Source organism: Nelumbo nucifera, chromosome 4, assembly GCF_055504915.1.
Source record: "Nelumbo nucifera cultivar China Antique chromosome 4, China Antique-T2T, whole genome shotgun sequence".
NCBI lineage: Eukaryota > Viridiplantae > Streptophyta > Magnoliopsida > Proteales > Nelumbonaceae > Nelumbo > Nelumbo nucifera.
This window is the reverse complement of record NC_142652.1, coordinates 66,592,264-66,620,241: the sequence shown is the minus strand read 5'-3', so window position 1 is coordinate 66,620,241 and position 27,978 is coordinate 66,592,264. Positions and strand designations below refer to the sequence as shown.

At 38.0% G+C, this 27,978-nt stretch overlaps 1 protein-coding gene and 2 pseudogenes across 2 annotated transcripts in view; 2 read left to right on the top strand and 1 right to left on the bottom strand.

Annotated features, from left to right (window-relative positions):
• BSH (transcription regulatory protein SNF5, putative (BSH)) overlaps positions 1-13,881 on the top strand; it is a 68,776-nt gene extending 54,895 nt beyond the window's left edge. Inside the window, exons 7-10 of the mRNA XM_010242503.3 lie at positions 9,999-10,037; positions 10,177-10,259; positions 10,451-10,513; positions 13,484-13,881. Of these exons, the coding sequence (XP_010240805.1) occupies positions 9,999-10,037; positions 10,177-10,259; positions 10,451-10,513; positions 13,484-13,583 (285 nt within the window). The 3' untranslated portion in view covers positions 13,584-13,881. The remainder of the gene's footprint in view (positions 1-9,998; positions 10,038-10,176; positions 10,260-10,450; positions 10,514-13,483) is intronic.
• LOC148800665 (uncharacterized) lies at positions 182-8,972 on the top strand (annotated as a pseudogene).
• Positions 13,882-15,904: 2,023 nt separating the features above from the next.
• Positions 15,905-18,531, bottom strand: LOC104585573 (pentatricopeptide repeat-containing protein At5g40410, mitochondrial pseudogene; annotated as a pseudogene). The gene has a single exon (XR_016085955.1). The product of XR_016085955.1 is annotated as a pentatricopeptide repeat-containing protein At5g40410, mitochondrial pseudogene (transcript).
• Between the last annotated feature and the right edge of the window lie 9,447 nt (positions 18,532-27,978).

Sequence of the window (27,978 nt, the reverse complement as noted above, 5' to 3'; positions counted from 1 at the left end):
TGTGTATATCATACAGGCGCTCGCCTAGGCTACCTCTTGCCTGGCCTGAGGTGCATGCCTAGGCGCAAAGGCGAGCGACTATTCAAGGTTTGTGCGCCTTGGCCTGGGTGAGGCGCTCAGCTTGGAAAGCGCCTCGCCTCTGTGCCTAGGCGCGCCTTTTAAAACACTGGCTGAAACACCCATGGAATTGAATGTCAAGTTGAGTAGTGATGCAGGTGAGGAGTTTGTGGACCCAGGAAGGTACTGGAGGCTGGTAAGAAAGTTGAATTATCTAACCATTAGTCGGCCAAATATATCTTTTGCAATCCATGTAGTGAGTTAGTTCATGTAGAACCCTCGAGTTCCACATTGGGATGCAGTTTTAAGGATTATCTGCTACTTGAAGGGATCTCCAGGTCATGGTTTTTTATATAGGGGTGGAGGAAATCTTGAGATAGAGGGATATACAGATGCTGATTGAGCTGGTTCAATATCTGACAGGAGTCCACTATGGTGTATTATACCTTTCTTGGAGGCAATTTGGTGACATGGAAGAGTAAGAAGCAGACTGTGGTAGCAAGGAGTACTGTAGAAGCTGAATATAGAGCCATGGTACACACTAAATGTGAACTAGTATGATTGAAGAACCTTCTACAAGAGATGGGATATATAATTGATTGCCCCATGAAGCTTTATTGTGACAGCCAAGCTGCAATCCACATTTCATCTAATCCAGTTTTCCATGAGAGAACAAAGCACATAGAAGTTGACAGTCACTTTGTGAGAGAGAAGGTGCTTAGTGGAGTAATAAGTACTGCATATGTAAACACAGGAAACCAGTGGCCAGACTTGTTCACTAAGGTTGTGTTTGGTTTGAAGGAAAAAGTAGGGAAAGGAAGGGAAATGTATGAAAATCTTTACAAACCTTGTATAGGTTTCTTTACTTTTCCTTTTCTTTCCCTACCTTTTCTTTCAAACAAAACATAGCCTAAGGGGTTGAGTTGGGGAAGAGTGGATTACATTTGTGACAAGCTGGGACTATATGTTACATACTCACCAGCTTGAGGGGGAGTGTTAGAGTTGACTATACATGGGTGTCTTTATGTACTTAATCAGAAACATATAAGTACAACCTAGCCAACTAGAGAATTGTCTTCTTTTCTAGATCGGACCAGTTTTCTCCTCCTTCTCTTCCTTCTCTCTTCTCTCTCTTTCTTTTGTCTTTACTCTCTGCTAATCTAGGGCTGAAACCAGTACATATTTCTTTTGTCTTTATTATTTGCTAATCTAGGGCTGAAACCAGTACATATTTCTTTTGTCTTTATTATTTGCTAATCTAGGGCTGAAACCAGTATGGTTCAACCCCGGTTGAATCTCTGACCTGTGAATCTCTCCCTTTTTGGGGTCAATGCCTGGTCCGGTTCTTTGAGCATTGAATCATATAGGTTAAATGGACACCTCCAAAGCATGAAGAAATTAAAATAAATTTCGATGCATCAAGAAAGTTGGATGGACAATGTGCATTTGGTTGCATTGCAAGAAATTCCCGTGGGAAATAATTTAGATCCTAGCAGGCCCAATGGGCAGTACTACCATCCTCTTGAAGCCAATAAATTAAGCAAAGAAGTTGAGAGTGATACAATTATCATAAAGGGAGACTCGAGGCTAATGATAGAGGTTCTCAAAGGTTCGGTGAGAAGCTCCATGGAAATGCCAATCAATGTTCAAGGGATATAAGAGAATAGGAGAGAGATTGAGAACGAGAATCACGTACAAGCACATCCACAGGGAAGGTAATAGGGTTGTTGACTGGATAGTGTTGGAAAGTAGAAGATTGACTCTGATTGATTCTCCATAATTTTAGGTCCATCAGTTTGGGAAACTTAATTTCCTAGAATCATGGGATATCCTAGAATCATGGGATATTAATTGGAGAATCCCACTGATATAGAAATTAGTTTTTTAGGAAAAGTTAGTTTCCTATTCACCTTGTAAATTAGCTCTGTAATTCTATATAAAGTTGTGTATATGCTCCTTCCAAGACAATACAATAAATTCATTTTTTCTCTCAAATTTTCACATGGTATCAGAGCTGGTCACGACTTAATCCGCACATAGTATCTCTTTGGTCATCTCTGCTGCTGGTTCAAGAACTCTCTAACAGTATTTGGGAGGTTCTCGAGTGTCCTTGATTCTTCTTCGAGATCGACTACAGATCTGAGCTCTACATTTTTGCTTCTTCTGGACTGCTGCGCCATCAGATTCATCCTTTTTTTCTTGGATCTCTTTGTAGAGACATCAGATCAGTCTGAAATCTTAGATCTGGTGTTGCCCAAAGCAGATTTACTGAATCCCTTTGGTTTGGTTTGGATCAGTTTTGATTTTGAGTGGTTTCGATCCACTCTTCAGTTTGGTGGAGCATTACAGTTACCTTTTTTTTTACATTGGCTGAAAGATTCTTTAGGCCTTCATCGCCAACCCTTACTAAGTTTTTCAAACCTTCATTGTCTGTTTTTTCTCTCTTTCTTGAAGCCCGCCCAATATGTCAGAAGCCACTGCATCAAATACCACTGCACAATCGGAAGAAGTTTCCTCACATCAAGCATCTGGCGACCTGCAAAACATTCAGGCAGCATATAGGTTGAATGGGAAAAATTATTTGAAGTGGTCTCAGTTTGTTCGAACATATTTAAAGGGAAAAGGAAAGCTTAGCCATCTCTTAGGGACGGGACCGAAGGAAGGAGATCCAAGATTTGATGCATGGGACGAAGCTGACTCCATGATCATGTCATGGTTATGGAATTCAATGAACCCTGAAATCAGCGACACGTGTATGTTTTTATCCACGACTAAAGAGATCTGGGATGCCGTCCAACAAACATATTTAAAAGCACGTGATGCAACGCAAGTGTACAAAATCAAAGTCAAGACTGGAGCAACTAAACAAGGCAGCAAGACAGTTACCGAGTATGCAAATTTACTGCAGAACCTGTGGCAAGAACTCGATCATTATCGGTGCATTGAGACTAAATGTGCAGCGGATGCAGCAATCCTAAAGAGTTTTATCGAAAAAGATCGCGTTTATGACTTTCTTGCAGGACTCAACGCAGAATTTGATCAAGTTAGGGTCCAGATTCTCGGCAAAGAAGAGGTACCATCTCTAAATGAGACTATTTCTCTGATTCGTGCTGAAGAAAGCCGTAGGGGGGTTATGCTTGAACCCCAAGTACTAGAAGGTTCAGCCATGACTACAAGGATGGAACAACCGAAAATACTGGAAGGAATGAAGACATATTTGTCCTCTGCACGGGACAACAAGGAGTCTCTTTGGTGTACCTATTGCAAGAAACCAAGACACACCAAAGAGAAGTGTTGGAAGCTGAATGGTAAACCATCGAATAGGGAATGGGGCTACCGAGGAGGACAACAGAAGAGTCGAAGTCAAGCTAACTTCACCACAAATCAGCTGAGCCAAGAAAAGCCTCCAGACAAGACCGAGTTCAATAAGGAGGAGATCGAAAAGTTAAGGGGGCTTCTGGAATCGTTGGAGAAACCTAGTGGTACAGACTCTCTTGCAATCTTAGGTAAGTTTTCTATTCCTCATGGACTAAATGTCTCAGATGAACCTATTAGGGATTTATGGGTTATTGACTCAGGAGCCACAGATCACATGACTCACTCCTCACTACATTTTAGCACTTATACTCCCTGCCCAAGCAATCGAAAAATAGCCATTGCAGACGGTTCCCTTACTACCGTAGCTGGCCTTGGGGATATCCATATTAATCCATCACTTACACTAAAAAGTGTCCTTCATGTTCCAAAATTGTCCACTAACCTGATATCCATCCAAAAACTCACCCATGACATGAACTGTAATGTGCTTTTCTATCCTTCTTACTGTATATTTCAGGACCAGGATTTGAGGAAGAGGATTGGACTTGCTAAGGAGAAGAATGGACTCTACTATCTTGAAGAATCATGCAAATCAAATATTGTCCAGGATAAGTTATCTCTGTCATTCCTTTCATCATCCAACAAAGACACCATTTGGCTTCATCACTTTAGACTAGGACATCCATCTTTTGGAATTCTGAAAACTATGTTTCCCTCATTGTGTAAAGGATTGAGTGTTGAATATTTTCATTGTGATGTGTGTGAATTTGCAAAACACAAGCGTGTGCCCTTTCCAATCAGTAACAAGAGAAGTTCAGTCCCATTCTTTTTGATCCATAGTGATATATGGGGACCCTCCACAGTTCCAAATGTGTCTGGCTCACGATGGTTCGTCTCTTTTATTGATGATTGCACTAGGGTCTCTTGGATCTTTCTTCTTAAATCTAAATCAGATGTAAGTAGTGTACTCCCAAATTTCCATAACATGATCCAAAATCAGTTTGGCGTCAGAATCAAAAGATTTAGATCGGATAATGCACGGGATTATTTCAACCAAACTTTATCCCCATATTTTCAAAAAGAAGGGATTATCCATGAATCCTCTTGCATTAATACTCCACAACAAAATGGAGAAGCAGAAAGGAAGAATGGTCATCTACTAGCTGCAACCCGAGCCTTACTTTTCCACCAGCATGTTCCAAAAACCTATTGGGGGGAAGCTGTGCTTACAGCCACATACATTATAAATCGATTACCTTCGAGGGTGTTGGGATTTAAAACACCAATGGAAACACTTTCTCAATTTTATCCCGATCTACGTACAACAAATAATCTTACCCCAAGAATCTTTGGATGCACTGCTTTTGTCCATGTTTATACCCATAATAGAGGGAAGTTAGATCCAAGAGCCATCAAGTGTATTTTTGTGGGTTATTCGTCCACCCAAAAGGGTTATAAGTGTTACCACCCACCTACTAAAAAATTCTGTCTCTATTGATGTCACTTTTGAAGAAAAACACCATATTTCACTCAACCTTATCTTCAGGGGGAGTCCTTGTCATTCATTGAAGATAAGGACAGAGATTTGTTCCCGGTTGGTCTACTACAATTTCTCAACACCCAAACTCAGCATCTATACCAGTTAAATCCGTATTTGCACCTATCGAACCACTTCAAACCAAACCAACTTCTTCACCCATTCATACCAGACCCATGACAGAGAATGATGAACTTTGTGACTCTATGAGATTGTAGGTATATTCAAGAAGAAGAAACCAGGATCCTAATCTTGTGCAGGTTCAAGATTCAACTCCTAATCCTAAGAATGAGGTAAATACAGTTCCAGAAATTTCTTCTGAATTAGCATCTGACCAAGATCTTCCTATTGCCCTTAGGAAAGGCACAAGAGAATGCACTAAACATCCCTTATATCCCTTAGCAAATTTCGTGTCCTTTAAAAAATTCTCACCATCACATAGGGGTTTCCTAGTTAGTCTAAACACCATTCATATTCCTAATACTTTATCTGAGGCATTATCTGATGAGAAATGGAAAGATGCTATGAGAGAAGAGATGCAGGCTCTAAATAAGAATCAAACATGGGAAATTGTTGACCTACCACCAGGAAAGAAACCCGTGGGCTGCAAGTGGGTTTTCAAAGTAAAGTACAAGTCAGACGGCTCTCTAGAAAGATACAAGGCAAGACTCATGGCAAAAGGATTTACACAAACCTATGGTGTTGACTATCAGGAGACATTCGCTCCAGTGGCTAAGATGAATACGGTAAGAATTTTGTTGTCACTAGTAGCTAACTTCGACTGGTACTTGGAGTAATTTGATGTAAAGAATGCTTTTCTTCACGGTAATTTAGAGGAGGAGATATACATGGATATTCCTCCGGGCTTCAAAGGAAATCTAAAAGGAAATAAAGTTTGCAGGTTGAAGAAAGCACTATATGGTCTCAAGCAATCACCTAGGGCGTGGTTTGGAAGATTTACTAAAGTTATGCTTGCCATCGGATACAAACAAAGTCAGGGAGATCATACACTCTTTATAAAGCATTCGGATGCAGGGGGAGTCATGACTCTTTTGGTATTTGTCGATGACATAATTGTGATAGGAAATGATAAAAAGGAGAAGGAAGCCTTGAGAAGATGCCTAGTTAGAGAATTCGAAATAATAGAACTTGGGAGATTGAAGTATTTTCTAGGGATTGAAGTAGCTCATTCCAGAGAAGGCATCTTTATCTCACAACAGAAATATGTAACAAATCTTTTAAGAGAGACATGAAAGTTAGCATGCAAACCATCCTCCACACCGATTGAGCCAAATCACAAATTGGGAGAAGCAAATGAAGATCCAGCCGTGAATAGGGAAATGTACCAAAGATTAGTAGGAAAACTTATATATCTTGCCCACACAAGGCTAGACATAGCATATGCCGTGAGCGTGGCTAGCCAGTTTATGCACAACCTGAAAGAGGTTCACCTACAGGCGGTCTATAGGATACTACATTACCTAAAGGGGCTAATCCTGGCAAAGGAATCTTGTTTAAAAGAAACACTGGATTAACCCTAGAGGCATACACTAATGTAGATTATGCAGGCTCTCCCATGGATAGGCGGTCCACTATAGGTTACTGTGCGTTCCTTGGAGGAAATCTTGTGACCTGGAGGAGTAAGAAGCAGAATGTGGTAGCTAGATCAGGTGCAGAGGCAGAATTCAGGGCAATGGCTCAGGGAGTATGTGAATTACTATGGCTCAAGATAATTTTGGAAGACCTAAAGATCAGATGGGAAGGTCCAATGAGATTATTCTGTGACAACAAGTCAGCTATTAACATTGCTCACAATCCAGTCCAACATGACAGGACAAAGCACATTGAGATAGATAGGCATTTCATAAAGGAAAAGCTGGATAGCGGATTAATTTGCACTCCATACGTCTCAACGAATGGTCAACTGGCAGATGTGTTGACAAAAGGGCTTTGCAGTGTGGCATTCCAAGGACTTATCTCCAAGCTGGGAATGAAAGATGCATATTCACCAGCTTGAGGGGGAGTGTTGGAAAGTAGAAGATTGACTCTCTGATTGATTCTCCATAATTTTAGGTCCATCAGTTTAGGAAACTTAATTTCCTAGAATCATGGGATATCCTAGAATCATGGGATATTAATTGGAGAATCCCACTGATATAGAAATTAGTTTTTTAGGAAAAGTTAGTTTCCTATTTTATCACCCTGTAAATTAGCTCTATAATTCTATATAAAGTTGTGTATATGCTCCTTCCAAGACAATACAATCAATTCATTTTTTCTCAAATTTTCACAGATAGGTAATGAAGGTCACAATGGAATGATGCATGGAATGATAATAGCTTCAACACGCTTAAATCATTAGTCTTAGCTGATTTTCTTTGTTTTGCTTCTTCTTTTGTAGTATAATTAGTTTATCAAAAAAACATATGTTTAGATTAATGTCCTTGGAATCCCACTACACACATGGAGTACCCAAACCTTTAGAGCAATTGGTGATGCCTGTGGTAGACTTGAAAGATAGGATTTTCATAATAGGCTCTGGTATTAGGTACAATTCACAAGGATCCTTGTTGAACCAGAAGAGCTAAAATTAATTCCAGGAAGGATGGATTTGTTCTAGTCTAGAGAGAAATTTGATCTATAGGTCATGGTAGAAGGTGTCAATCCCACTTTTAGCCCTTTGAATTCAGAAGAGTGAGGGGGGTGGGGGTGTTGAAGAGTCTTAAAGAACTGTTCAACTTAAAAGCTTAAGCTGTTATGAGGTCCCTGAATAGGTTATTACTAGCGAAGTAACCCGTGCTGAGCATGGGAGAGTGATACTGGACGGGGCATTGAGTCAACACCAACTCTAGTGACATCTTTACCACATAATCTCGTTGATGAAGGGACAAAAGTCCACATCGATCGACCAATAGGTAGACTAACCTGAGTTGTGGGCCTCTTACTTTATTTGGCATTTACTCGTATGATACTACTACCTACTCTAGTGCCCGATACCGAAGATTAGGTTTTAGGTGCCTAAGCGAGCTAGGAGTAGACACAAAATTTGGCAGCTTGTTATGGCGTTCTTCTGAAAGACGTTAGGCCTCTAATGGTTCGCTCGGTGGCCCCTAAAAGAAATCGCTGTTGAATGGGTTGGTTGCCGTCCCTGCCCGCACCGTCACCAAGTTAATAATCTTCACCTGCTCTACTCCTTTGTAAACCCCTCCACCGCCACCTTGAGGATGCTGGCTCTTGTTCAACAGTAGCTGCTGGTTCTCAAGTATCACAACAGCGTTATTCTGAAAGGCAATTTCACGGTTAACATTAGCTGGTACGACAAGCTCTCCCCGGTCCAGCGCTCCATACTCGTCGACTTTCTTCAATCCCTGAACGCCCCTCAACTTCGTGCTACTCCCTTTGTCCCGTCGTGGTGGCGATCTATTGAAAGTGGGTTCTAGCAAACTCATCTTGGGGAGGCAAATCTTGGACGAGGAATGCTCTCTCGGGAAGTCTCTCAAGACCTCTCACATCGTTGCTTTGGCTGCCAAAGGAGACCAGAAGAACGCGATCAACGTGGTCTTCACGACCAAAGATGTTGTTGTAGATGGGTTCTGTATGAACCGTTGCGGTACCCTATGATTTTGCTTAGGAAACTACGGGAATAAAGAAGAGTAAGTTCGTCTGCGTGTGTGTCAGTAATTCTTAGACTCAATGCTTGGCCAGTGTGCTTGGCCATTCCACTAGCCAATTTACAGTCTACAGACACCGTAGTTGGTGCCTCCGAACGGCGATGTCGGGGTTGATGACAAGATTATTAACCAGGCAACGGTGCTGGCAGGGACGGTGACCAACCCATTCAACAACTATTTCTTTCAGGGGCCATCAAGCACACCATTAGAGGCCGTGCGCCAATGCCCTATTCGAGTCTGTTGCTGATCACCATTTCTTCGATAGTGACAGCATGAACATGGTTCATGCTGTTAGCATCCAAGACGGCTCGGTTGCCTTGAATGCAATTGGGGAAGAGGACAGGTACCCTATCATAGAAGAGGAGGAGCCGAGCAATTCCAAAGTGGCCGTGAAGCTCACCAATGGCCTTCGGAAAGACAGGGCGGCCAAGGGCTCATTCCTGAACGAAACGCTGCGTCTCAGTGAAGTGGCAAGTGTAGCTAGCCAAGCCGTTGTGGATGCTAACAGCATGAACCATGCCGTCACCATCGAAGAAATGGTGACTGGTGAAGGGCTCGAACAGGGGATCGGCGTCATTACGATTGTAGATGCCTTGAATGCAATCGGGGAACGGGACAGGTGGACCATGACTCCTTTTGAACAGAGGTTTTGATTTTGTCGGTTTTGGCATAGGGAATGCTATTTCCGCATGGAAAAAATGATTTCTTGTGCGGATACCTTTTCCTACGGGAAGAGAAGGCTACGTTGCCTAAAACAAAGGTCCATCCCACCTTAGTATATATAATAGATTATACAACATCCCTCACATGAAAGCCAATTGGGCTTAAAGTGTGGACAGGCACATGCCCACCCATACCTTGTGCTGAAATTTGATTAATTGTAATGGCAGCGAGAAGGATTGAATAGTTGCTGACTTGGTTAAACAAGCTTTGATTATTGATACCATCCCAAGGAACCATTCAACCTAAAAGCTTAAGCTGTTAAGTGAGGTCCCTGAATAGGTTTTTGTTCTCTAACAAAGAGAAAAGGAAACCTCCAAGTGAGGATAGGTCGTCATAGGGAAATAGAGGAGGTGAACATGTGGGAATGGAAGCAAATGGTCAAGAGGTTAGGGATGAGTTGAAGGGTCACATAAGATAAGGGCAAAAGTGTAATTTGTGAGGAACCTGATGATCAATTGAAAAGGTGATTTTTTGAAGGAAATGGGCCTAGTAATTTTAATGGGCCTCTGGCTGGCTCATCTAAAGTGGTTGGTCAAAATAGAAGGGTTCGGTTTGGGATTAACTTACGTTGTTTGCTTCCTTCTTTCTCTTTTACTTTTTTTTTTGATTGGTTCTCTCTCTTTTACTTGAGTTTCTTTCGAATATTTTTCATTACCTAGAACTGGCTTAACTTGTTAACTCCTACTTTGCAGCCTGCAATTGCAGTTGCTATCAGGGAGCAACTTTATGAGGTTAGATTTTTTACCTTTCTTTTGGAATGGACTTATTGAATCCAATTATTTGATATTATATCTTGCATAATTTTGTGATAATGTATGACAATAATATTTTTGGTTGCTATATTCTAAAAAGAGAACTTCTATGTTTTAGATTGCAATTCAGAGTGTTGCCTCTGCAAGGGAAAGCAGAATAAGCAAGAAAGGTCGCCGTGGAGCAGAACATGTCACAACTAGGTATGCTATGTAACAATCTCGTTTGTTTGGTATTACTTCTAATTGTTCTGAGGATCAAAGCATGAGTCTGACCTCTTCTTCGAGGTGCATTTTGTTAGAAATGTGTGTCAATGCTTGACATCTCTTTTTTTTTTTATTTTTTCTTTTGAGAAGACATGCTCATTTATGGTTTTTCTTTTATATACTTGCAGCAAAGCAGGTGGCACTGTCTTGGACTTGGTGAAGCTATTTGGTGGAAAATCAAGTGTCCTTCGGTAAGATTGATGTCAATTTTAGAAGTTTCATTTGATGTTATTGTTTATGAGTCAGGGAAAATCAGTTTGGTGCACTGTTCATGATCTAGCTGTAATGTCTAGATACTTCTTTTTCTTTTATTTTTGTGATAATTGTGTTTAGATACTTCTTTTGTTACAAATACATCAAGATATGAACCAGAAAGCTTTCTTCTTTTCTCATATGAGGGTCAAATATATTTCACCAACGTTTTCAACCTGCTGTTGACCCGGATAGTCAAACTGTCACCTGGCCCTATTTCCGGGTCCAGTTTTTCTAAAACCCACCATTGGACCAAAAACCGTTGACTTGGCCAAAACCCGTCCAACCTGAGAGGTTGATCTGTTGACCCACTTGACCTGGTAACCTTGTCATGGGTTACAAGTTGCATGCATCAAAGCTTCTGGAGGGCATAATTTTGTGCTCAGTTTTCCAATTGGGGTGATCTTCTTTCCTTTTTATTAACTTGGGGCAACTTTTTGAGATCTACACGTTCTAAGGTGCTGAAGGTGACTTGCCCTGCTATTTTTGCCAAAATAATGCCATTTTTTTTGCCTCAAATCCCAATTTTAGTTTTTTTTTATTTATAAAAATTAAAAACTGAAACAAAAAATGTAACTTAGACATAAAATAATACATATATTACATGTGGAATGTGATTATATATTATTTATTCTATATAATATATTTATACATATATACTTATATTTATGTATATATTATTGATGATGTGTCACGGTCTCACCTGTCCAACCCATATGGTTGAACCTTTTACCTGTGACCCGGAGGCAAAAACGGTTCAGCCTCTGGGTTAGTTTCTAAAATGCTGTATTACATGCTTTACCAGTTTCTCATCATCCATAGTCCATACTATACATCTATATGATTGCAGTTCTTAAAAATAACATCACACATGGGGCTATATAGATCTTACAAACCATTAATCCATAACATGTGCGAAAGTATATTTACTCCACATGCAGAAGTGACATTGATCTTATGATTCATGACATATTGACTTAATCCTCTAATTTATCAACAATTTTTTGTCCTAAATCTTAGCCTCTCAGTCTTGGGATGATGCTTCAGATTTCTGAATTTTAGTAACTTTGATGTTTGAGGTACCTCAGTTACCAGATCATGAAGTGGGGATGCACCCCATAATTGTAGAATGAAAAGCTCCAAATTTTGGAGAATAGTCTACACGATGCAAACAGATAAAGCAAATTGCATTAACCAACAGCATTACAGACTTGCTCTGCTACTGAGTCCATACCTCAGAGGCCAGATCTTGGAGTGGAAATGTTACAAGGACACCCCACCCTTGGAGATCACTTCTGAGTTGATGTCTTCATGAATTGACTTGTCTCTAACTCTTCAAAATATGTGTTGGATTCAGCAACAGTGTGAGTCAGGTGGATTTACCAAAACACCCACTGTATTGACTGACTCTTCAAAATTACATATGCTTACTTTAAATGCCTCTATGTAACAATGGTCCAACTGTTTAAACCATCCCAGACTTTAGTATTTGTAGTTTCCCAAGTTACATAACTTATTACCTATTGTTTATTGGATTTCTTTGCCCAATTAACATTGAAATTAGGAAAAGAATGAAAAAAAAACTAGTGTGGCCACATAGAAAATAGGCAAAGGATGTGAGTTTAACATGTCAATTGTAAAATGTAAGTTAGCTATTTAACTTGTTATGTGGATTATGCCTATATAATTATATGGGTTAAGAATATAATCATGATGTTTAATGATATAAAATAAAATATTTATGTGATGTGTCTGCAAATGCTACTTTTTGAGTTTACTGAGTTGGACTCCTAGAAATGTATTCTGATTCCACGCTCTGTCCATGCAACACTAAGAAATAAAAGACTTCAAAATTTTGAATTTGATGATCATATACAGACATATAGAGCAAAGTACATGAACTACATTAAAAGCTTGAAGTAATAGCGTTGGCACCTACAAACAATTAATTGTCAAAGACATCATAGATCCAATTTTCCATTCCTATGGTCCGGTAGATTATTTATTTATCTTTCCATCACAAGTTCAAGGACTCCTTATTTGACATTATCATAAGCGGGTTAGCAGGCAGCATGTGATATAAGTGTGGACCGCTCCTCAGGGAATCATTAAGCTCAACTTTATGGGTACACCTTAGGGAACCAGAACCCTTGGGAGCTGATGGCTTTTTCAGAGAGAGAGAGAGAGAGAGCAGAGAAGAGAACATTATGGTGTATTTTGGCCCTATGGCCATTGGTGATTCCACCAGAGTGGAGATTTGGTGCGATTTCAGGATCTTCTGCTTGCACTCTTTCTAGGGTTTGAGTGACTTGAGGTTGTGTGGGATTTAGATTGTTGGGTGGATGCTAGATGGGCCCTATGGTCCATGGACTTTGGTTTTAACAATCTTACCTTCTGGGTTTAAAACTATTGGCTAAAAACTGATTATAATCCAGCCAAACTATCGAAAAGACATGAATACATGTTATGTCCTTGGTTTTTAGCATGATGAAGTATGAAATAATCAGAGAAAGGTATAGTTATGATTTCCAATATTATAAGAAGCAACAGAAAAGATCATACTTCATCAATATGTCTCTGTTTTCTCCCTACACTTCAGAAGTCATTTTTTCCCAGTTTATTTATTTATTTTTTCTTTTCACTTTGGCCTTCTCTTCTCAATATATATAACTAGTCAAAACTGAAAACTATCTATCTATGATTCAACTGCTTCTATATGTGCATCTTTTATTTGTATCCTTGATTTTCTTAATTACTGCTTCTCTCACTGCCCCCCTCCCCCTTGCATTCACTAATTCTACCTACTTTCATTTCTCGTTCTGCTTTTAAAGTTATAACTGTCACATTATCTAAGCAATCTACAACCAGGAACTGACACTTCAAACCTATTTTTGTCTCTCATGAATCAGGAAAAGGAAGGAATGGGAATTGTATGAACCTATTATTGATATTTTATCAAATGAGGAAGTGAGTGCTCTTGATGCAAGGGAAGAGCGGAATGCTCGGTGACATTGACTTCTGCATTTACACTTGTAACATGTCTGCCAAAAGTTAAAAGTAGCAAGCACCATTTGATAGCAATTAGGTGCAAACCCAGTGGGTTCTTATTTTTCTGTAGTATAGGCACTTTTTCTAGGAGAAGCAGAAATTAATAAAACTGGAATACAGAACACCACAGTAACTTTCTGTTTATGCTTGTATGGATATTTACCTCTGAATCTATTATTTATTTTTATATATTTTAAGTTTGTAGTTGTGTGGCTTAAGGGAAGGTACAATCAAAAGATGATGGATATTTAATGTCATACACATACACAAGACTTCAATTTTGTGTAGCAAGACAAGATACCAAATGCATTACTACAATGGGGAAAATTATAAATCCTCATTATCACTGTATTGGATTTTTGAAAGGTTCCAATAATTGATATTTGGTTTAATCCTTCATAATTCATATGTTGCAAGATGGAAGAAAGTATTCTCCATATATTTTGCTGATGCATCAAACATTTTTAAGAAACTTGCTTAGCGTTGGTAAACTGATGCCTATAAGTTATGGGTTCAACTATGATGCTGAAAGACATGATAGCAGAAAAACTTATAACCAATCAACTGGCATCATCATAGTGATAACCAATCAGGTGGATTTTCATCAAAATTCATGGGGCTTTGATTGGTCAATGCCTTTCCGGTATCATGCCCTTGGCATCATAGATTTTTCCGGTGCAGATTTGGTAAAACCCAAGTTCTAACGAAAAGGATTTCTAGAGGTGCCAATATAATATTGTGTACCATGGTTAACGCTTCAATAAATATGAAAATGTTTTGCCAGCTATCTACAGTGAATGTCTGACCTTTTTTCTTTATTTTTGGGTAAACTGAATATGTAATTAGGGGATAGCGACACTTAGCCCCGCCAAACTTCTTTTGCGACAGGGAGCCCCCTGGATACATCTAGATGCATAAAACTAAAAAAAAGTAACCTTTGTTTGGAGATGGGGGCCCCCCTGGTTTATGTTCCTAATACTAATGTTTTATGACTTTTAACTCAAAAAGTCTCAACCAAACATAAAGTATATGTTTGGCATTGATGCTGCAGATACAGCACTAAAATGGAGAAAACGGTGATGCTGATGTGTGGGTTGAAAGTAGTGTTTTCTGAGAAAACGGTGTATTTTTTTTTTATGTTAGAATCGTTGTTGCCAGGTAAGGATGTTTCCTGGAACAATTTTTTCTGTTTGGTACCGATGTTTCAGGAAACGTTTTCAGCACTGCTACCCATTATCCAATGCCACATCATTGCTACCTTACATTCCTGTTGGCAGCAATGAGCTGCAGCTCAAGGAAACACCAAATTCAGCATTGCTTTAAGCCATGCCTTCCTGATTTCCAAGGCATAGCTTTGGAGCACCGTTTTTTTTTATGGAAAAACGGTTCCAAACAAACACCCGTTTCCAGGAGCACTGTTTTTTCCGACGTAACGTTGATATGGCACCGTTTTTTGGAGCAACAACAATGATGCCAAACAGATGCAAAATTGGCGTTTAAACTCAAATATGCTTAAGCGGCACTGATGTAGCAGCGTTTCAATTAGAAACATCCATGGCACCAAACATCACTTGAACGAAATAAAATGGAAAAGCAATAGATATTATATTAGGGATTAGGGAAAGCTTCCAAGCAAATGATAAAAATGGATAAGGAGACAATAGGTTTCCTTGTCTTCTCAATAGATGATGTCTCTATATCGGACATATCTTGGATGGTGTCGGATATGTCTCGGGTTGAGACACTATTGGATTACTTGATATATATATATAGTTTTCAACAAACGTATCCACGAGTCCATGCTTTCCTGTGTTATCGAATCAGATTCTTAGACAAGTGTAGAGTTGCAACTAACTCCTGTATCCACGACCATGCAACACTGGCATAAAATAAGCATCTGAAATTGCATAAAATAACCATTCTTGAACATGACTCTGGAAGTCCTCTGTGAAAACAACAGCAGGGGAACTATTAAAAGAAAAATGAAATGTCTGGTTTTTGAATGATCTGTATTGCCCTTGGTTTTGTGTTATCCAGTAGACTATGCTCTATTATCATTCCATGCCTACAGGCTGTAGTCCCTAAATGAGACTCAACACACTGTACCCCAATGAGTTTGTAGCTGCACTTGGATTTTTTTTCCTAAGCCCCAAGTCCCAGGACTCCCTACCGATCCTTCTAGCGTATTTTCCCACTTATAACGAACAGGGGACCTTTATGAGTATTTTGACCATCCAATTCTGATGGTAATCTTCATCTTATCCTGCTTCTCTTCTTTCCCTCTCTTCTAACAGAAGGTTATTGCCTTATTGACAGTGGTTCTGTGTTTTGTACTCTGACAGACGAGTTCTGATTAGCAACACTTGGTCTTTATGGCTCTGTTATGGTTGTTATTATTTGACCATTTTTAGATTAATCACTTCACTTGTATGGTGTATGCATTCAAGGAGATATCGTTGCTACTTGCTAGGGTTTAGTTCGAGTTTGGTGAACAACTTATTCAACTTATTAACTTAATGTAAGAATGGGACAAGCAAAATCTTTCAAATGATATGATACTAGTTTGGTTCATGTGAAACCCAATTCACCAATAGTCCCCACAAGAACATGAACCACTTACAAACCGGTGAAACCGATTTATATCCCTAACCACAATCTCTCTCTCAAAAATCTCCGACGCCAACTTCATTACTGTATGACAATCTCCGCAAGTTCTCAAGTTCTTTTTAATTCTAATTGGGGCGCCTGCAGGAAGACTGAGTAATCCAAAAGCAAGAGCTAGTTTCTCACTGTGATACCACAAGCTCTGCTCCTTGTAACTTTCAACGTCGTTAACTGCAAACTGGGTTTCAGCCACATATCCTTTCTTCTTCACCAACTCTATCATTTTGCTCAGCATCTCATAGATTTCATCCGTCCGAGAATGTGATTTATCGTGTACAGTGAACACATGAGTTGTGTTCTTAATATCAATCCAGCTACAGCCAGGCTCCTTTCTCGCCCCATTAATTCCCATTAATCTCCTTATCTCCTTGGCCTCTTCCAGCTTCCCATAATGCGTATAAATGTTGGAAAGGAGCACATAATTCCCGGGGTTATTTGGTTCCATCTCAAAAAGCTTCTCTGCAACTTCTTTTCCCATGTCAAGATACCCATAATTCCTACATGCTCCGAGCAAAGCTCCCCAAACTGATGGGTCTGGCCTAATTGGCATTGATTCGATGAACCTCTTGGCTTCGTCCAACCGACCAGATCGACCGAGCATATCAACCATGCAAGCATAGTGTTCAGGACCAGGTTTCATCCCATGAACTCTACCCATGGATTCGAAGTAGCCAAAACCTTCTTCAACGCGCCCAGTGTGGCTACAAGCTGAAAGAACACAGACAAAAGTAATGTAATCAGGTTTAATTCCCTCTGCAAGCATCTCCTCAAACAATTCAATCACTGAGCCTCCACAGCCATGTTGTTGGCAGGCTGCGATCATGGCTGTCCAGCATACCACATTCCGATCCTCAATCTCTTCAAACACCCGATGTGCATCAATCAAACTCCCGCATTTAGCATACATAGTGATCAAAGAACTTCCAACACATGTATTTTTCATATATCCAGTTTTGATTATCTGATCATGGATCAAAGTTCCTTGGTCCAATGCCGCAAGATTAGCGGATGCATGGAGGGCTGTTGAGAACGATGCCTCGTCAGGCGATATCCCTTCCCTCCTCATGACCCAAAAATAATTGCAAGCTTCTTCAAATCTGTCGTTCTGCACGCAGCCCATGGCCATTACATTCCACGTAACAACATCTCTATCTGGTATGGACCCGAACAACTGGATAGAATCTTGGAAGCATCCACATTTATTATACATATCCACAAGCGAATTCTTCACATAAGCTAAATGCATCAACCCATGCTTAACAACCACCCCGTGAACCTGTCTCCCAAAGTCCAAACTGCCGACGTTTGCACACGCGCTCAATACGCTCGAGAAGCTCACTTGATCGGGACTGACTGACTTGTCCCTGAGAACCTCCTTGAAGACGTCTATCGCTCGATCAAAAATCTTGTTATGTGAGAACCCCACGATCATTGCGTTCCAGGAAACGAGGTTTCTCTCGGGCATTTCATCAAATACCTTCTCCGCTGAGTCCATATTGGAGCATTTTGCGTACATATCAATCATGGCACTACCCACAAATACATCGGTTCCAAAGCCGTGTTTATGAATCAGTGAGTGTATTTGTTGACCATGAACAATGATGGTGGTATCGGCGCAAGCGGAAAGGATGGCGGAGAAGGTGAAGTGGTTTGGGCGGGTGCCAGAGCTCCCCATTTGGTTGAAAAGGGCCAAGGACTCAAAGGGTTTATGGGCATGAGAAAGCTGCGCGATAAGAGAGGTCCAGGTGACAATGTTCTTGGTGTCATGGTGGATGTTGGAGAATACAAGGACACTTTGATTGATATGGCCGGAAATAGCATACAAGTTGATGAGGTTATTGAAGAGAAAGGTGAGGGAAGAGTAGTTGTTTATGATGATTTGGGCATGGATTTGGGTTGCATGTCGAAAGCTTTTGGTCTGAGCCGTGGAGTTGAGGAGAGTATTGAGATGGGTAGGAGAAAAGGAACAAGTTTGGTGGGAGGAGGATGTGAAAGGGCTTGAGGTGGAGTGAGAAAGGGGTGTAGTAGTAGAGGTACTACGGTTGTAGCATCTTCTTACGTTGAACAAAGCTTTCATAATATGGTTAATAGAATAGTTCAGGCCTTGGGGGGGGGTTGGTATCGGTGGAAATAGACTAATAGCAATGGTTGGTTAAGTGTGAAGTGGCTCCACTTCTCTTTGTGCTTATTATTGGCCACATGATCTGGCTTAATGAGTATGATTAATGGATTCCCTCACTCTCGTATGAAAATTATTCCCAATGCGTGGGACGTTGTCGTTACGTTGGTTAATATAAGCTTAAAAATTGAGAGGATCAAGCCCAAGCCCATATGACCCAGTCCATCTGTATTTTGTAGCGACTTTCGACCCGACGGCCATGCATTTGCATCAGCTTATCTATCTAATCTATCTAAATATATTAAAGGAAGGTTTCCATGCTATAACTCCACTATTTAAACACGTGGTTTTCTTAGAAGTTGTTAAAGCCCACAACCCATTATCACTATTTATTTAAGTGGCCTTCTCAATTTTTAAAAAGCTAGACACATGGCAGTTTTCGAGAAATTCCTATTAAATCCACAACCCACTACCACCATCATTTAGACATGTGGCATTCTCATTTTATTAGAAAGTAGACACTTGGCATTTTCTGAGAAGTTGCTGTTAAAGTTCATAGCCCACTACCACCATTTAGACATATGGCATCCTATTAATTCAAGAAATAGGATTCAAAAAGTGGGTAGTTTCACTCCTAAACATTCTCAATATACAATTATTTATTAGTTTAATACATGTTCATCCATACTCTATTAAATGCAAATGGTAGGACCCATTAAAAAATTACCATTGACCCATGTTTGTTTTTAAATGATTTTTTCAAAAAGAAAACTTTATTAATTACAAACTTGATTTAACTTTTAGGAAGCAACCTAATTTAACTTTTAAAAATAAATAACTCAAAATAGATTTATTAGATAAATAGTAAATACCAAATAAAGTGGGTTATTGTTTACCAATAAGATCTCATTTAATATCTTAAATCAAATTAAAAAACATAAATTAATAGTGGATTTCAAATAAAATAGGTCAAAATAGATTGCCAATTACAAAGATGTAAGACCCATATTAGTTTTTTTTTTAATTTAATTTTTGATAACTAAATAGTAAACTTCATAAACTCATTGTGCATTAAAGTTATGTAAATTACCAGAATTTAGTGTAATTAGAAAATCTATTATAACAATAATACTCATTAATTAAATACTGAATATTAATAAAAATATGAGAAAATAATCATCACCTTTACTAATTAAAAATAATATTAATCTTTAACTAAATAATTAAGTAAATATTACATTTTGATTAATCTTTGAATTTTTACAGTAAAAAATTTAATTGTAATAATTATTATGATATTAAATACTTAATAATAACAATAATAATTAATTAACAAAATATTACAATACAAATAATCTTTAAAAAAATAAAGAAATAATAATAAAAATTTAGACATTTTATGTTTAAACAAAATAAAAATTATCAAAAAATACTAGCCCCATCTTAGTACGGGGTCATTCTCTAGTTAATATATGGGATTCAAAAGTTGGGAGGGACATATAGGAGTATCAGCATATATATATATATATTTATATTCAAATCTCACACAGACCTCCTCTTCCTCACATTTTTCACACGTGGTTACTTTTTTTAAATGAAATCATAAAAAATGTAAGAAGTCAAAATAAAAAAAAAATCTTTGGTCTTACTTGTCTCTAATAAAATCTCTCTCTCTCTCTCAATATTCAATGTTTCTAACATCTTCTCCCATTCCATTGAATCCTAAATCTATATCTAAATATTAAAGCAAGGATGTCCAAGCATAGTTCTTTTCTCTATTTTTTTTTATTCTTTTATGTTGTTATTAATTGCAACCAACCATTAAAATGATGATAGTGGTCTCAGGTTCCCATAAAATGAAATTTACTACTATGTGGCAATCTTTAAGAGAAGCTAGCCCTTATACTTTTCTAACAAACTCATAAGCTGGAAAAGTTTTACCCAAGTTATTACTTTATTGGCAATTTCTTATCAAATTCTTCCTGGTTGAGATTGAAATGAAAAATAGTCTTCTAAGTTCTAACATCAGATTTAGAGAGCACAAACAATCTCGCATAGTGATCATAATAAGCAAGATATTTACAATAAATTGAATGTGTGGTTTGTTGTAAATTGAATGATTAATTTATAGTACACCATACTTGCCACTATAATAATTTTTCTTACACTAAATATTAATTACGATAATAAATAGTAATTATTAAAACTAATAATTTCTATTTTATTTTACCCATTGATTTTATTTTGACAATAATCTTTTGCCCATTAATTTTATTTCCTATTATACAAAATGTTATAAAAATGATTTGACTTTTGACACAAAATGATTTGAGCACATGTAGGTAATTTAATTTGATATGGGCATACCATAGATGATTTAACTTGACATGGGCACGCTATGGGTGATTTAATTTTATATGGATACACGACAAGTGATTTAATTTGATATGGGCACACCATGGATGATTTAATATGATATGGCCACTGTTTCTAAAGTGATAATCTATGATGCAGAAAGACATGGTAGGAAAAGAGCCACCAGATTGGTTACCATGTGTATGATACTAGTTGATTGGTCACAAGTTTTTTTAGATATTATGTCTTCCGATATAATAATTGAACCCCTTTTAATATGCGTTGAGCTGAATTGCTTATTGCATTGGGTCGGGTATGATGCTGATGTTGCACCCTAGAGTCAGTATTCCTTTTTGGTGTTTTTATTTCTCATTGTGTGTATATGTTTCTAGTTTTATATTTCTAAATAAATGCGATTGGGCCATGGGTGGTGCAGATCCCAGATAATTAGTTTGTCAGAACATTAATTCAACTTTTATTTATGTGACTTCTACTTTGCATTTATGATTACTATTTATTCCTTTCATCCAAACAGGCAAAGGACTTAGGCTATGTTTGGTTTCGTGGATATTTATTGAAAAAACACCACCACACCAACGCTATATAGGCATTGGTGTTTATTGCATATAAAATCATTGTTTGGTTTCACCGTTTATCAAATAAACACTGAAAAACTGAAATGCTTTGATTTATGTGTATAGGGCATTTGGGGAAATGTCAAATTTTCGTTTCTCCCAATGCTACAACATTTTTTCAAATGAAATGCTTATGCGACATACTTTATGGGGTGTTAATTTGAAGTGGAAAATAAAAAATATTTAAAGTAATGCCCAACCAAACAACAAAAGCAAGAAACATTTAAAATAAAGTTATAAAAATAAATGTTTAAAGCAATAAATGAAAGAACCAACTAAGTTGTGTTCTACATCATCGTATGGCTATGCCCACTTCAAGTCAAGATAATCAAACTCAACCACAGGCATTTGGGATTGGAACCCAAATAGGAGGTTCTCAAAGTTTGGGCAAGCTTCTAATGTGACATCTTATGGTTATGGATATGGATATGAACATGGATATTGATGGTGCGCGATCTGAGCACTCCTAGCTGGCAGAGGCTGCGTTCCTAACTGGCACCGGACAAGATACTTGCGAGGAAGAAGGCGAAGGATTCCCGGGGAGCTCTCCCGGCGGGGACACTCCGATGCTTAAGTCAGAACTTGGTGGAGAGCTGAGAAAGAGAGAGTTGTAGAGAAATAAGCTAAGAGTGGAGATGCGCAATTTGCAATTACCTTTGCTCTTTGGGGGTTGGAGCTCTTATATAGCAGTGTCTTGTCAAATCAGGCATAACCGCCTCTGATTCTTTGCCGCAGCCGTAACTTGCCAGGGCTGCGCAGGTAACTGTTGCAGAGTACGGCCCTGCCAAGCGGAGGACACCTCTCAGGGTTGGCAGGCACGACGCTGCTTGGCGAGAGACGTGGGTTAAGGTCTCCAGGTTTGGCAGGTACGGTTGTCAGACAGATCTTCCTGTGATATGCCGAGCTGTAGGTGCCGTATCGAGGTGCCTCTACTCGAGGTGGCCTACTTAGGTTTGAGTAGGAATGAATTTATTCTAACTTAGGAAGCTCCCGAGCTCACCCTGAAGTGCCTTGAGCTCGGGAGATTCCTGTCTTGGGAGAACCTTAGCTCGGGATGCTTCCTTGGAAGAATCTTAGCTCGGGGTATTCCCTTCTTGAGGAGGAGCTCAGGGACTCCTTTACTTGGGAGGAACTCAGGACTCCTCACTTGGAGGGACCTCGGGGCGCTCCCCCATTGAGAGAGAGCTCGGGGTAATCGGAGTGTCATCTGGTACCGAGCTGCCATGCTGGATCTTGGCGGACTGCTCCCGCTGAGTTGTCACTTATGCTGAGTCATGTCCACGTGTCCTCTTATGATGAGGTCGGGTCAAATCACCCTCCATCAGATATGGATATGAACAATGCTCCCAAAAGAATTGATCAAGAAAACAATCAATGCTTTGTAGAAGATTTTAGGAGGTAGTATTATCAAAATGTGATGAGTTGGCAACAACATTACAAACCACCAAAACAATAGTATAATCGCCCACCTAATGAATGATTTTAATTTGAGTTTTTGTTTATGTAATAGATCATGTAGTTTAACTATTAACACTAACTCTTGAAGTTTGTAGGGTGATTTCATTTTTTATCATTTTATTATCAATCTTAGTTTTTTGGTTTTATGTGATAGTTTGAATGTGATGCTAAACTTAATTTTTATTTATTTAATAAATTATGAAATTTAGGTGTTAATTTTTTTACTTTGGAAGTCTATAGGGCAACGTCATCATTTACTAATTTGTTATTGATCTTAGTTTCTTAGCTTTATATAATGGTTGGGAATAAGATAATAATCTTGAAATATGTATTGAAGCTTCTTTTATCATTTTACAAAATATCATTGCATATTTCCACATATTTCATAATATTTCCATAATGTCTCTAAGTTTTACAATATTTTTCCTCGACATTTCTGACATATGTCTTATATTTCGGTAAGTGACATTTCCATAGGCATTGACATTTTAAACAATCAGTAACATAGAAAACAAAACATTGAAATATAATTAACAAAGCACATCAAGTAACATACAAGTAGAAATAGTGGTGTTTAGCATATGAAGCAATTAGAAATTAATGAAAAATAAATAATGCAACTTTTGCAGTATAGGCAACAAATGGCTATTAGAAGCTTGAAACAAAAGGGGAAAATTGAAGATGTAACATAAACTAGTAAACCTTGTGTTTAAGGATGCTCATATGTAAATTTCTAAGAAGGGTAATACCACAATACCCATGTTCAAGTAACATAGGGGTTAGCATTACACTAAAGCACAACCAACTCATTCAAGAGACTAATGGCAACCAGAGCAACTACAAAGTAGCTTCTTTTGGCTTTTTGGTGGGTCTCTAATCCAATGGAAGAGAGAACTAGTAGCACATCAATATAAAATATGTACAAGAACACATTATTTCTCATTTATTATATAGAATGATTAATCTCACTAGATTAGGTTTAGAGGGTCATGTTTCAATAAAAATAAACAAAATATAAATCAAAATATAACGTATTTACTATTTATTCAAAAAGGGTATAACACGCTTAGAAGGATACCAAGTATCTTGACATTCGTTTTATACATAATTGCATAGAAGGAAAAAAACACAAGTTCATTTTGATCAGCTAAAAGAGGGAGAGAGGAGTGGAACTAGAGGTGTCAATTGGATTGGATTTGGTTCAACCCGATCCAGTCCAATGTGAGTCCACTTACAAATGGACATGACTCAATCTAGTCCAAAGTCAATACAAACTAAATCCAATCCAATCCATTAAAATGTGAATGGACTAGATTGGATCCAATCCAAACCAAAAGAAATATAAAAAAATATATGTATAAAAAAATAGAACATATAAAAATTACAAAAATATATTAAAATGAAGAAAATCTGAAAATTACAAAAATATATCCTCTTAGCATTGAAAAAGCACTTTTGTAAAAGTGCTTTCATAAAAGTAATTTCATAAAAGTAATTTTATAAAAGTACTTGCATAGAAGTGCATTTATAAAAGTACTTTCATATAAGTGCTTTTGTAAAAGTACTTTCCTAAAAGTACTTTTGTACTTTCGTAGAAGTGCTTTTGTAAAAATGTTTTCATCAAAGTACTTTTGTAGAAGGAATGTTTTAAAAATTAACCTGGAGGCCAAACCGTTTTTGCCTTTGGGTCGTGGGTCACCGGTTCAACTGACCAGGTCGAACAGTTTAGACTATGCCACGTCGACGAATATATGTATTAAGTATATATATTTATATACATATACATATGTGTGTGTATAAATATATATTATAATGTATAAATATGTTTTAGATATGTAATATGTATTATTTTATTTAATTTATGTTTTTTAATTTTTTTATTTATAAAAATGATTAGAAATTGCAATTTGAGGCGCAAAAAGAGATTTTTTTTTCACGAAAATAGCAAGGAAAAGTGCCTATGGTCCCTTGGGACACATGGATCTCGAAAAGTTACTAAAAGTAAAAAATTACCCCAATCGAACTTTGGAGTGCAAAGTTATGACCTCTGAAAGTTTGCATGCATTGAGTCTACAACTCGCAACCCGGTCATTGGGTCAGACGGGTCAATGATCGAACCAGCCATGTCAAATGGTTTTTGACTAAGTCAACGGTTTTTGACCCTCTTGACTGAACCAGACCTAGAATCATGTTCTGGTGACGGTTCAAACGGTTTGACCAACTGAGTCAACGTCAGATTGAAAACATTGCATAGAAGTGATTTTTGTAAAAGTGTTTTCGTAAAAGTTCATTCATAAAAGTGTTTTTGTAAAAGTGTTTTTATAAAATTACTTTCATAAAAGTAATTTTGTAAAAGTGCTTTTATAGAAGTACTTCCATAAAAGTTCTTTTGTAAAAGTGCTTTCGTGTAAAAGTACTTTTATGGAAGTGCTTTTATTAAAGTGATTTTGTAAAAGAGCTTTTATAAAACTGTTGTAAAAGTGCTTTTATAAAAGTACTTTCATAAAAGATCTTTTGTAAAATTATTTTTGCAAAAGTGCTTTTGTAAAAGTACTTTTCTTAAAATTACTTTTATAATATTGCTTCTATAAAAGTACTTTCATAAAAGTGATACATATTATGCTGGTTTTAGTTTTGATCGGTTTCAAATTGGATAAGGATTTGGCCTGATGATCGGATTATTGGAAATTTGGTTTAGGTCCAATTCAGACCAATACGAATATAGACCAATTTATTTTGGATTGGCTAAAATCCAATAATTATAATAGACTGTCCAAATCTGATTTAATAAAGTTTGGATCAAATTGGATCCAATCCAAAGCCAGTCGATTGACACCCCTAAGTGAAACTGCAATATTGTCCAAATATGACTGATATGGAGTCAATGATTGAAAAATAATAAATCTTAAGAAAAGATAATTATCATTGCACATGGAGAACATAGAATCCTAATAAACTCAAAGAAAATCACCCAAAGGGAATAATCTATGAATGAAAGTAAGTAGTAATTTGGTGGCAGTAGTCGATCATGAAGGACCACAATGTTTCCATGAAATGATAAGATGAATATAAGTGTCAGAACCAAGGAAATATATAAAAAAAGACAGCCCAGTGCACGAGGCTCCTACTAAATGTGGGTCGGGGAGAGACAAATGTAGATAGTCTTACCCTACCAGATACAGAAAGATATTGTTTCCAAGATTTGAACGTTAGTCACCGAAGTTGCAATTGAGCAACCTAACTGTTTTGCCAAGCTAACCAGGAAAATATATCACAAATTATGGTTTTAAATGTCAAAGGGACAAATTGGGAGGGCTCAACTTTGTTAAGCTATTTCAGCTAGTCTAAAAATGTTGTTGTAGTTGAGAATCTTAAAAATGCTATTAAGCTGGTAGATGGTGGGAATTTGCGTATGAGCCTCAAATGCTTGGTTCTGCTTTTGGTATAAATGCCAATACTACTACTAGTCCTGGTAATCTGGGTCTACATAAAGACCCAATGTCTGGCATAGCATTTTTTTTGGTAGAAAGTTGCTGCTTGTGTTCTTATATGTTGTCAACCTGAGATCTTATCATTAATCCAAGAAACAACCACAGTCATAGGATTCCCTTTTAATAGATAAAGTGACAAACCTGAAGCAAGTTGTTGAAAGTTGGATTTTACTACAAGGAACTGGAAAAAAATACCAAGGCAATTGTATTCTGGGTAGGTGAAGGCAATGATTCAAGTCTTTAGGAAACCCATTTAAGACCTTACCATCAGGCTGGTGGTTACCTTCAAATAGGAAAGTGATTATGCATTGTTATTTAAAAGCCCAATAAGTTGGTGTATTTGACTAAAATGTGCTTTATTATCCCATGTTCTATCGCATCACACCATACACACCTAATGACCTAATCCTTTTACATTGTCTACACAACCATTTGATATTTCAAATTTCACTATATGCAGGATACAACAGGGATAAAAAATTAGATTCAACTCAATAGGTATTCTACTATTCTCGCCATGAGCAAGACCAATCAACCACTTTACCAAGATTTAATATCTTGTTGACACCTTAATTAGTGCTAATCGTATACATCGGATAGCATGGGCTCTCCTTCCCCTTTCTCCTTCTGGTTTCTCTCCCTCCTCCATCTCTCTCTGTTTTGAGAGAGCCTTCCTCTTGAGTTTTTCTCGAGGTTTTCCTCTTGAGTTTTTCAAGGTTTTGTTTCTCTGTTCGTGGTTTGAATCTGTTTGCGATTCTTGTTCAAGTTCATTGTTCGCCGGCGAAGGCAATCTTTTGGTTTCATCCTCTGTCAATTCATGGTTCTCCGGCAGTTGTTGTTCATGGTGAGTCCCGTTCGCGGTTCTCCGGTTGATGTTGTTCATGGTGAGATCCGTTCACTGTTTTTCGGTGATGGCAGTCTTTGGAATCCCCCCTCTGTCAGTTTCGTTTGCTGTTTGTGGTGGATTGGAGATGTGCTTGTTTACTTCTGTTGGTGATTTGATCTCACAATTTCTCGGTTGCAGAAGATCTTTTGGTTCTCCTTAATCCATTGTTTTATTTTGTTCTCTTGAGAAATTGTTTCTAGGTTTCTTGATTGGCCTTGGCGGCTTTTTTTTTTGTATCAATTTTTTGATTGAATGAGATATGATGCCTAAGGGCAATTTCAAAAAATACTGCATACATCGAGCAAGTTCAAATTTGTGCCCCACAAGGGGGCGCCCCACGATGCCCCACAACACATCCAGACCTTGTATTGAGAACATCTCCCGATAATGTCTTATCATCTTTTATACTATCATCGGGAGATGTTCCCAATACAAGGTCTGGATGTGCTGTGGGGCATTGTGGGGCACGAATGTGAACTCAGATCGAGCAGCCCATATTCCAACCCAAATGTTGAAGACAAATCTAGAACCTTCACTAGACCTTTTCAGTGATCAAAACAAAAATGAATACAAGATATACGAAAAGAAACCCTTACAAAATAGCTATCAAAGCCAAAGAAATTACTCAATAATTCAACATCTTAGGCCCCGTTCGCTTTTCGATAAGTTACTTATCCAGGTAAATGTAGTTACTTGGGTAAGTTTTTCCTAGGAAACACTTAACCGGGTAAGTGCATTTACCCATGCT